Raw genomic sequence first — 11,698 nt, forward strand, 5'->3', positions numbered from 1 at the left:
GGTTTTAATGTTCTGATTCGTAGGTCCACGAAGGTTTGTTGCACCTCTTGGATATGTGTACTTAAATCTTTCATAAGATTTGGGAAAATTTCAGCCATTATTTCCTCAAATATTCTTTCTGCCCGCCCTTCTCCTTGCCTTCTGGGAGTCCCGTGGCGCACGTCGGAGGCTCTGTGCGCGTTCTTCGTTCCCTCCTCCACCGGTGTGGGCTCGATGTCCCTCTGCTGGCTCTGTCTTCTCTGTTCAGATCTGCTGTTAAATGCCTCTAGTGTATTTTTAATCTCCAAAGTTCCTTTTTAAACCTCCTAGTTCTTTTTGTCCACACATCATCTTCTAAGTTTATATTCTTTAGTTCTATGTCCACATTTAGTTTATCTCTGTGCATGTTTCTTTTAACTCCTCGAATTGATTTAGCAGATATGACTGACGACCTTCGATTAGTAGCTCCACTGTTTGTGCTTTCTCGGAAGTTTTAATTTGTTCCCTGGACTGAGCCATTGCTTCTTTTTCTTTCTATGGTGTGTGATCTTTTGGGCGTCTCCCTCCTTCCCGCCTGAGGTTTTGGAGCAGACTGGCTGTGCATTGAGTCGCTTCTTCTACGCTTGGTCCAGTTTATGCTGAAACTTTGGAGAAGCTCGTGTTTAACAGCTTGAATTTCCCAGGTCTTTGTGCACCTCCCTTTTGCCCTGGTCATGTGCAGTGACTTTCAGGATGACCCGTTGTGTGCGGCCGCTTCGCTCCAGGAGAGGGGGTGTCCTTTCCACTTCCCTTCCCAGGGCCGTGGGCTTTCCTTAGTTCTATATGGATTTTCTTTCCTGGTAACCATGATTTGCTCCATTCTCTCAAGCTCTGGGCCACCTTTTCACTCCAGCTTTGAGTCTGGGGTCTGCCCTGCCTAACCGTGGCTCACTTTCCCCTTTCACACAGCATTTCTGCCTCCAGTAACTCCCGTGTTGGGGGTCCCGACCCACAGAGGCAGAAGGGGCCGTGTCCAAAAATGCTCCTTTTCTTCATGTAGATGCTCCAGCAGGTAGGGACGGGCGGGGAGTGTGCTCAGCTGCTGGCAGGCTGCAGGGGGCTCTGGTTTTGGGGGGCCCTGTGTGAGCACGCATGACGACCACTGTGGCCCCCACTCTGCTCCCCACCCTTTTTTTTTGGTTAGTTTTTTTTTTAATTAAAAGAATTATAGATTTACAGAAAAATCATGCAGAAAATACAGTTCTTATGTACCTTCCCCTGCTATTCTTAGCACTTTGCATCAGTTGGTGCCTTTGTTACAACTGAGGAAGGAATGTTATAATTGTGCTACTAACTGCGGTTCATAGTTTACATTAGGGTTCACTGCTAGTGTTGTACAGTCCTGGTTTTTTGTTTTTTTTGTGTGTGTGTGTGTGTGGAATATAACATTTAAATAGAAGTGATAACTTTCCAAGAGCAATTTAACAAGTAGTTGGAGTGCAAATTTCAAAGGATGCTATGGGTTATAGTTCCACCATTTCAGTTCTTTCCTTCTGGCTATTCTAATACCCTAGCAACTAAGAAAAAGAAAATTATAGAGATTCATCAGTATTCATAATCCTTTGTTAAACTCCATCTTGTCTGTTGCTACCCCTTCCTCTAATTTAATCACTTTCCTGATCTCCAGGGATGTCTAGGCAGTGACCACCTTAGCTTGTTCATGTTGGAAAGGGGTGTCGACATTTTGGGAAAAGAGGATGCATCTGGTTGTATGCAACAGGTAGATTTCCCCATGTACCACTCTGTGGTCAACGCTCTGGCTGGTCTCAGACCTTAGAAGTGTGTCTTGCAAGCATGTGCCTGCATCTGTGGTGTTCATCTGTGGGATACGTGCCTTCAGACAACCCCTTTCATTCATGTTCGCCTTCAGTACAGTTCTGGTACTTACAATCCTGTTAACATTTACCCTCCTTACCATATCCTACTAGGCCATCCTTCACCTTCACGAGCCTCTGACCATCTCTCGGGCCCCTGCAGTCTACCTTACAAGACATTGATTTTTCATTGTTCGGGGAGCCCACCTTTTTTTCCCCTTCAGTTCTGTGTTTGTGGAATCTTTCTCCGGCCCCTGTTGTTCCCCAGAGTTCCCGGCGCGTCGCGCCTGCCCTGTTTCGCCCTCTCTGAGGGAAACCTTCCTGGACTGTCCGAGTCACCGTCCTGTCGGCATCGCTCCCAGGCTTCTCGTCGGAACGCTGGATCGTGGATGGTTTTGGCAGCTCGGTGTAGGTTCAGTCTTCCCTGCTAATTATGGCCACTTTCTTGTTTTCTCCTCTCATCAGGTGTATCTAGTCAGGGTTCAGAGTTCCTGTTTATCTTTAAAAAATCATCTTTTACCGTTTGTCCAGATTCGGATCCAACTAGGCCCACAGATCATGCTTGGTTGCTTCACCTGTTGAGTCTTTTTAAAATCCTTAGCCTTCCGCTTCTCCATTTTTCTTTTCCTGCCTTTTCTTTGTCGAAAAACAAAGTCATTTGTCCTGCAGTATTTCGCAGACTCTAAAGTTTACTGCTTGTATGAATAGGCTCTTTCTCGCGGGTTCCGGAGATAATCGCAGGGACCCCTGCCCCTCTCCCCTCTTCCCAGAGATCTGACTGTTCTCCCTGTCATTTCTGGGCACCCAGGGCTCAGGGCCGGCTCTGGTTGGAAGAGGACGTCTTCTTGCCGGAGGCGAGATGGCGAGGACCTTCTGTACCTGGTTATGAAAAGACGGATTGTTCTGGTTTGTCTGTTTTTCAGCCTTGATCTTTAAAATTTGGCACATACTGTATTGAAGCATCTGTTTAGTAGGTGCCAGCAGGGCCTGCTGATCATGTGTCTGTCACATAGCTTATCACATAGCCTGTCTGTCACATAGCTTATCTTCACTGTTAGAAATTGCTGTTTCCCCAAACCAATACCAACCCCCCCCCCCCCCCATAATTAAACTTCTTATTTGGAGAACATCACAGGCAGCTAGCTGTAAGAAATAATAAAGAAAGATTGGCGGCCCTTTACCCAGTTTCCCAGGGGTGACATCATGCATCAGCATCACAGTCAGGACACGTGGACGTCAGTACAGTCAGAATTCACAGCCTTTCCGTGAGCACAGGGACCCCTGCTGCTCTGTCCTCCCACTGAGCCCTAACCCCTGGCGGCCGCTAACGTGTTCTCTGTGTAATTTCCGCACTGCTGTGTAAGTAAGTCAGATGGTGCGGGACCTTGGGGGTTGGCTTTTCTGCACTCGGCGTGGTTCTCCACACCGTGGTTTGCTGCTTGCTCTGTGGCTCTCCACGGCGTGGATGCGCCACAGCTCAGCCGGTCCCCTTGAGGGACGTCCGTGGCTGCCTGTTGGGGCTCTTACGGTTAAAGCTGCTGCAGACATTCGTGTATGGGTTTTTGTGTGGACAAAAGTTTTCATTCCTTGGGGCTAAACACGCAGCACTGCGGTGGCTGGGTTGTGTGGTAGTTAGAAAAGTGCTGTTTCCCCAGACCTTCCATTAAAAAACAATTAAGTATGTTTTAAGGTGATAATGGAGAGAAGATGAAGGAAGAAAGAGCTTTTCGTTTCTTTTTTTTAATTGTGAAATTATAAACTCCTTTAACTGTATATATGTGTTTTTAGTAGGAAAAAGTAACCCCAGTGAAACTAAAAAAATTTACTCTTTTCTCTCCTTCCTAATATCTTTTACCTCTCTCATCTTTGCCTAAAAATACATGTTTTTGAATGCCTTATAGATTCACCAGACCTGAGCACTTAGGAAGCAGTGCCAAAATCAAATGCAGTGGTTGCCATAGCTACCAGGAATCCACGAAACAGCTTACCATGAAGAAATTGCCCATCGTAGCCTGTTTTCATCTCAAAGTAAGTTTTCCAGAAAACAAACTGGGGGGGCATGCCCAATTTTAAGTGCAGAGAGCATTTTTAAACTGTGTTGGATTATTATGAATGCCAAGGAAACCAGAGAGTAACCGTTGACACGTCCTTCCTGCCTGTCTCTGAGAGACGGAATTAACGTGTGATGAACTTAGCGTGTGAGCTGCTGCTTTTATGGGGGGGCTCTGTGTTGTCAGGGTCTTATTACTTCTTCAAACCAAATCCTTCCATCCATCCCCACCTCACCACCCCCCACCATCCCCACCCGAGTTTTCTGGTTTTCTTTACATTTAGAAATTAACCAGAAAAACAAGAGGCACTTAGCATTGTGACCTAGTGCAGGGGTCGGCAAGCCTTCTCGGTGGTAAATATTTTGGGTTTGGTGGGCCATGTATGTTCTCTGCTGCATGTTCTTCTTTGTTTTATTTTACAATCCTTTAAAAATGTAAAAGCCTTTCATAGCTCAGTGGCTGGACTTGGTGGCTCCTGATCTAGCTGAAGTAACGTGTTTTGTTTGGCAGAAGGAACAGTACGTTCATTTTGCTGCCGCAGGTTGTAACAGGTGTCGGCTTTGGCCTGGGCCACCTCACCCTTGGCGGAGTTTATCACTCTGAACGGTTCCAGAATTCCAAGACGTGACCTGAGCCCTGTAAATTAGATGGAAACGGATTAATACTGTGTTACTGAACCTGGAACTGCAGATAGGGCCAAAGGGAGTTCACTGAATAAAAGGAAAAGCTCATTTTCAGGGGTCCACAGAAATGCTGTTGTCACAACCCCTTAAAACCTGTGAACTTCCCTCCCTTCTCCCACCTTCTTCATTTCTGCAGCGCTTTGAGCACTCAGCCAAGCTGCGGCGGAAGATCACCACATACGTGTCCTTCCCCCTGGAGCTGGACATGACCCCCTTCATGGCCTCCAGGTGGGGAGCGTGCGCCGGGCCTGGCCTTCCTGAGGACGCCATCCTAGAAACGCGTAACCTGGAGGCTTATCCTCATCTTAACTCGGGCTCCATTTTGTTTAATGCATTGTTTTTCCTCAGATATAGTAAGTAATGTTTTAGTTTTGAATTTTTCTCTAGCAATCCTTTGTCACCTTTCAAACTTGGAAAGTCATCACAGGTAGGATCATAGCTAAAAGGTGATTTTTTTAGCTAATGGAACTGATTTTGAAATACAAATTAGTGTGGTTGAGTTTGCAATTGTAGATGCCGTTTTTCTTTTTTTTCAAAAGCTCTGATCATAGCCCACTTGAAATTTCCCCTCCAGGAAACCTGTTTCACTATCCGTATTAGTTTCCCCGGCTGCTTTGTCAAGTTTCCACACACCAGGTGGCTTTAAACCACGGGAATTTATACTGTCTCGGTTCTGGGGACCAGAAGTCCGGAATCAGTGTGGCTGGGCTGGCCGCACTCCCACCAGGGGCCTGGGACCCGTGCGGCCTGCCCCCCTGCCCTTCTCTCACGGGGACACGTCCCTGGATTCCCAGCTCACCTGGTGGTCCAGGATGCCCTCCTCTCAGGATCCTACGTTCGTTACGTCTGCACAGACCTATTTCCAAACGAGGCTCTGGGCATCGAGGGCACAGTGAGCCTTCTGGGGCTGCCATGCAATCCACACCACCTAGAGCAGGTGCCCTCTGCCCTCGTCAGCGTCACCCCGGGGTCTCCTTTCCCAGGGGTCCTGTGGGTGGGCGTCCGGCTGGCCAGTGACTGTGCCGTCAGGATTGCCCCCGTGTTTCCACGCGGAGGGTCCATAGCTGCCTTTGCCAGAGCAGGGTGTCCGAGGTCCTCGCGTCCTTAGCCCTGAGAGCAGTGGGTGTGCGTGTCGGTAAAGCTTGGGGTTCACGTTTCCAGCCCGGCCCTCCCTGTTTTACTAGGAATTGTGCTGGGGGTGAAACAGAGAAGCAGTGATCTTCGTTCTTTCTGAGAAAGTAACTGCCTTGATGGTTAAAAGGTTGAATTTGTACTTTTCAAAACTTCTTTTTACGTTTGGGAGGAAGAATATTTACAGCATCCGACGAGGTAACGGACAGAACTTTTGTCTCCAATTAACTCCCGTCCCAAAGCCCATTCGGAAGTCTCCTTGGGCAGTGAGTAGCCCGGGGCTTCCTCTAGGAGGTGACCCCTGGACACTCGCTTCGGCGGGAAGTGTAGCCAGGCGGCCCTGGGCCGAGTCCAGCTCCAGGACTGGCAGGCAGGGCATTCTCAGGCGATCTGCCCGACCATTCGGAGCTTCAGTTCCTCACCTGGAGGCGTGGTGGCTCCTGCCTGAGTTAGAATTAGAATTAGAATTCTCTATAAAATGCACTTGGCACGGTGCCGTGGTGAGTGCCATGATCCTCTTTGGTTATCTTATAACGCTGAATTCTGGTGTCGTTTGCCGCAGTAAAGAGAGCAGGATGAATGGACAGTACCAGCAGCCAGCGGACAGCCTGAATAATGACAATAAGTAAGTGGCGCATTACGGTGTTCTCCGTACAGGTGTCTGCGGTGCCGGATCAGGCCGGGGCTGTCATCTGTGCAGCGGAAGGGACCCCGTCTCCCCTGGAGACGGTCGCCTCTGTTGGTGGCGGGGTCTGAGCTCTCGCTCTTGGTCACTGTGAGCCGCTACTGCCTCACTTCCTGTTTCGAGAAGGCAGCAGACCCTCTTTCAGGAGAGGTCTTTCCCCAGCTCTGACTTCCCGTTGTTGGAGCTGACCCGGCTCCCCTGGCCTCCAGTGGGAAAGTCAGACTTCGTGCAGGGAGCTGCGGTGCTCTCTTCCGCCCTCTCCCGTGTGCTGAATTCTTCTGCCCGGCCCACTCTCGGTGTGGGGGGAGGCTGAGGGGGCTTAATTTTGCTGAAAGAAGGAAAGGGCGTCACTGCTGATCATTCTCTCACGGACAGTAGGTGGAGTCTCCGCTCCCTGCTCCCCTCTAGACGGGGTCCCCAGGCAGCCGGGCCGCCGAGGAGGAACCAACAGCCCTTCCTCTCCCGGAGCCGCCCGCCTTGTATCGGCTCTGATCCGGGGTATCAGGTCCCAGGGGCAGCAGGTTTCCCTTGGGGTGTAGCCGTGTGACACCAACCGGCTTCCAACTGCTTAAAAGCCATGTTTCTGAGGGTGCTGAAGGGCTTAACTGGTGTCCTTCTTCCCAAACCAGGTACTCCCTGTTCGCCGTGGTCAACCACCAGGGCACCCTGGAGAGCGGCCACTACACCAGCTTCATCCGCCAGCACAAGGACCAGTGGTTCAAGTGCGACGACGCCATCATCACCAAGGCCAGCATCAAGGACGTGCTGGACAGCGAGGGGTGTGTCCTCGCGGGGGCAGCCGGGGGCAGCCTCTGGTGCTGGCGTGAGGACGGGCTGCGGCGTCCACCCGCCCTCGGGGGAGGGAACACACCTGACCACAGCCACCCGCGGCTGCGTTCTCTGTGCGCGGACGTCACTGTCCCCGTTTACTTGAACTGCAGACATGAACGTCCGTCTGCTCTTTAGCAGCCTCCCGCCTGCTCAGTTCCTCCACAACACGTTCCCCTCGTCGAGCCCCTGTAGCTTTAGGATCTCGGGTCCCAGGAGTGGGAAACTGACAGGTTACCTGGGGGTTGCACCTGGTGCTCGGAGCAGTGGGGAAGCCGTCAGGACATGTGCAGTGGGAGGGTGACGGGTGAGCTTAGTGGGAAGGAGGTGAGTTGGACTGAGATGGGCTTCCGGGGCACTCGGGGCAGGACGGGTGGGGTGCAGTGACCTGGCAGAGGAGGGGCTGGCGAGCTCAGGGCGACCCGGGCACTGGGGGGTGGGCTGCTCTTACCAGGTTGAGGGGTCCTTGGGGACCGAGCCCTCCAGCTGCAGGGCGAGCAGAGGCTGGGAGGTGAGGGGTCTTGTTTGGGGGGTCGTCTGGGTTTTGCGTTAACGTGAAGGTAAGCGAATGGTTTTCTCTTTGCCCCCCTCAGATACTTACTGTTCTATCACAAGCAGTTCCTGGAGTATGAGTAGCCGTTTCCAGCAGCTGGACAGAAGGGACAAAGGGGACACGCTGGCGAGCCTCACAGAATGTCGCCCTGACTCCCTGACCGGCCGGCACTGCCCCCGCCCCCATCGCCCCCACCCCACGTGTCGGCTCCTCTGCAGCTGGGCCTGGAGGAAGCGGGACCAGCCCCCAGGGGTCGTGTGGTTCGAAGGGACAAGCTCTGCGGGCTGGGGCGGGTGGGGCGGGAGTGCACGAAAGCAGCGGTTGGATAAAGGCACCTGCGGGTGGGAGGGGCGGCTCCGTCGCGGTCACTCTGGGCTCTGCAGGCCTGTGGGGGGGACGGTGCCCGCAGCGGAGGGGCGTCCTCTCCTCGGAGCTCAGGCAGCTGCCGGGTGACGCACACATGGGCCGCTGAGGCAGAGGGTGCGGGAGCAGGATGGGGCGCAGTGCGTGTTGTGCTGGGGGGGGCGGCCTGCGGCCTGTGCTGCAACCTCAGCCCCAAGGGGCTGGAGCCCCTGACTCGGCTCCCACCAGCCGTGGGCGTGTGCCGCCCCCCACCCCCCACCCCATAATGGTGACTTTCATGTAGTAACTGTAAAGTGAGGATAACTGCGTTGAAACCGAGATGTAGATTTTTTCCCTTTTACTCCGTGAGCCTTCCTTTTTAATTGCTCCTGTTGGTTGCTTCCTGTCCTCTCCTCTTTATACCCCCTAACCTCCCCTGGGAAACATTTGTGAGGCTGGTTGAAGCTGGGGAGGGGGTAGAGAGAATTGGGGGCAGCTCGTGAGCGTCTCTGTGTTCTGAAAACCATTTACGGGCTCGCAGCGCTTTCCCATGTGTCGTGCCGGTTCCCTTCCTCGGCTCTCTCCTCTATGTCTTCGGTCCTTCTGTCTCTGCTTGGCAGCAGGTGTGTGGGGTTCAGGGCTGCAGTGACCTCACTTGGAGACCCTGTGCTTCTGCTCTACATTTAGTGTAGTTTTAATTGTAGCAGGAAAAAAGACTTTATGAAATGAGCTGTCAGCAGGGCTCGGAGACGAAATAGAGTAGCATTAGTTTGTTCTTTGTGAGGTATCTTGCATGTATCTATCTATTCAAACCTTTACTTAGACTGTCCATTTCTGAGACACTTTTACATTAAGCCTCGGGATTTTAGAGGAAAGGTGATTGCAGTACAGGTTTTGAAGCAATCATCTCTCAAGCTGTGCTCGTCCTGGGAGCCCATTCTATAGCTGAACTGTCTTCAGTTCTGGAGAAGAGTAGAATCGTTTGTTGCAGGGGTTGGCAAACCTTTCCGTAAAGAGCCGGTTCGTGCAGTCACTGCTGTTGTAGCACAAAAGCAGCCACTGATGGGTCCAAAACAAAGGAGTGTGCCGTGACCCAGTGAAACAGTATTTATATGGACACTGAAATTTTAATTTCACACAGTTTTCAAATGTCATGGAATATTTTGATTTTTTTTAACCAATTTTAAAATGTGACGAGTATTCTTAGCTCACAGGCCAATGAAAAACAGACGGCAGGCCAGATTTGGCTCACGGTCTATGGTTTGCCAACCTCTGATCTAGCAATAGCTAGTTAGGGGGAAGTGAGGGAAGAGGTGGTAACAAAAGGATTTGAGCAGGAAAAACACGAGGATACACAAAACAACTGCCATATGCTGCAGAATCATTACATGGCAAATTCTTCAGTGATTGAGTTTTGTAGATGCTTTCCAAATTTATTCTGTTATTTCTGCTGTTAAAGAACAACACATTGAAGATGGCCGTCACCGTCAGAGAAACGAGGACAGGCCCAGGTTCTCAGAAGTGGCCCGAGGGACCGGTTCTGTGCCTCCTGGTGACTGTGCCGTGAAGGTTTCCCTTGCTGCTTTTTGGGGGTGGAGGAGAAGTGGCGTCTCTTAATCAGGAACAGACCCGACAGGAAGGAGAGTTGGCTTCGGTTGACCCGCAGACTCTGAGCTGCGTAGTCTTTTCCTGAATTCCGCCAGCCCGTGGCAGCCTGGCTGCTTCCTGCGGGTCCCTGTGGTTTGGCTCAGGGCCCCATTCTCCGTCCCCCCAGCCTCTGCATGTTCCCCCTTCCTAGTGCCTCTGCTCAGTGCCAGGCGCCCCGAGATCTTAGCCTTGGTGGCAGCCGGCGGCGCGGCACCAGTTTTTTGTAGGCTCTGTTCACCTGTTTTGTATCCACGTTAATTCTCCTGATTCACTTCGGCATCGGTGTTCTAAGCTCTTGATCGGATGGAGACGTCTTCAGACCGACTTCCCTGTCTGAACCGGGAGGTCCCTGGAATTGGCAGAGCGGCTGGTCCTGGGGGAGAACTGGGGGCACAGCCCCCGCCCTCCACCCATGAGGTCGGCTGGGTCGTGTTCAGTACATGATGTGATGGGTTTGGGAATTTCTTCCTTTTAGCTCCTATCCAACATCTAAGTTCTGGAAACCTCTTTTCCTGTTTGCTGGTAGCCACCCCTGTAGGTGCCCAGCCCCTCACAGTGGGCGCCTCAGCACCAAGGCCTCCCGGGTGCCCCACCCCTGCCGTGTGTTGAGAGTAAAGAGCACGTCTGCGCTTCGGCCGCCATTGCAGTGCTTTACGGGAGGGACGGACCCTCCCTGCAGGGTCTGAAGTCAGCGTCACGAGCAGGTGTGGGCGGCCGGGCCGTGGAAAGTGGACAGCCCCCAGCATGCCCTCTCGGACCCTCCTGGAAAGAGGTGGCCGAGGCCCCTGCTCCGGGTGCCATGTCCCCTGCCCCTCGCTGGGCTCTGGAACCGTCCCCGGACCTTCCCTCTCGCAGCGGCTTCCCTGCGACGTAAATGCCCGAGAGCGGTTGTGTCTTGGCTTGGTGAGTGTGCTCTTCATTGTGTAAAATCGCTGTTCTTTTGACAAGTCAAGTGACTGTTTTGGTTACTGTAATTTGAAGACCAGAAATGGTAAGAAAAGGAACTTCGGCGACCGTGCTGTGTTGGATGCCGTATCCCCAGGATGCTCCCTCCTTCCTTTTCGCTGCCTGTGGAGCAGCTGTGTGGCTCTTTCTCCCTCCCTTATTGGCTTGTAATCTTTCCTGTGTCGTAATAAAGCTACATTTTATTCTGAAACTTGGCTGGTTCTGTGGTTAACTAACTGCTACTGACAAACACAAGCAGCCAAAGCAAGGGTGGCCAGAGAGCAGAGGCTCCTACCGGCGAACACCAGCAGGGCAGACCCCCGGGGGAACCCCACCTGCTGGCTGCATCCTGCAGCCCCCCGAGCTGCATTCCTGGGTGGTGCCGTCCCCCAAGACGCCTGTGTAGCCAGCATCTCTTCGTGGCCCTCCGCCTACTGCTTCTTTGACCCTCTTTTCCTTCTGTGAGCAGGAGGGTGACGGATCCAGGATTCAGGACAGTTGTGGGCATTTAAAAAACACTTAAGGGGCCTCCCAAAGTGCAGGATTCCCTGCTAAGTTTGGTCAGGAAGGCTGGGGTGTGGTGCAGCCATGCATGTTTGCAGCTCAAGGAGGTGGCAGCTGTCGGTGTTGCGGGAGCCTGGGTGCCTGCTCACCACCTTGACCTTCTGGACCTTCTCGCTCAAGGCTATGTTGGTCAGACAGCGCCTGTTTATTGGGGTGCTCAGGCTGCAGGGCCAGCTGATAGCCCACGGTTAGACATTCAGTCTCCATCCACTAGGCCCTAGTAGCAAGTGGAAGCTGTTTCTCAAAAGAATAATTATCTGCAGAAGACAACATAGGTATGATTTTTTTCCAGAATCCTGGAAGTCTGCCCTGATTCTGTTGGTCCTTGCTAGCGTCCTTATTTGCCGTGGACACTTCGAATGCCATTGGATCTTCTGGGTCATAAGAGTTAAGTGGCAGAGCAGCAGGTGTGACACCGGAGCCTGCTCTGGTCGCCC

At 52.3% G+C, this 11,698-nt stretch overlaps 1 protein-coding gene across 1 annotated transcript in view; it reads left to right on the forward strand.

The window, feature by feature from the left end:
• Positions 1–10,908, forward strand: part of USP22 (ubiquitin specific peptidase 22) — a 49,501-nt gene extending 38,593 nt beyond the window's left edge. Inside the window, exons 9-13 of the mRNA XM_037808598.1 lie at positions 3,734–3,860; positions 4,703–4,794; positions 6,260–6,322; positions 7,012–7,161; positions 7,804–10,908. Coding sequence (XP_037664526.1) covers positions 3,734–3,860; positions 4,703–4,794; positions 6,260–6,322; positions 7,012–7,161; positions 7,804–7,846 — 475 coding nt within the window. The 3' untranslated portion in view covers positions 7,847–10,908. The remainder of the gene's footprint in view (positions 1–3,733; positions 3,861–4,702; positions 4,795–6,259; positions 6,323–7,011; positions 7,162–7,803) is intronic.
• The last annotated feature ends 790 nt before the right edge of the window (positions 10,909–11,698 follow it).

This window comes from Choloepus didactylus, chromosome 18 (genome assembly GCF_015220235.1).
Source record: "Choloepus didactylus isolate mChoDid1 chromosome 18, mChoDid1.pri, whole genome shotgun sequence".
Lineage (NCBI taxonomy): Eukaryota > Metazoa > Chordata > Mammalia > Pilosa > Megalonychidae > Choloepus > Choloepus didactylus.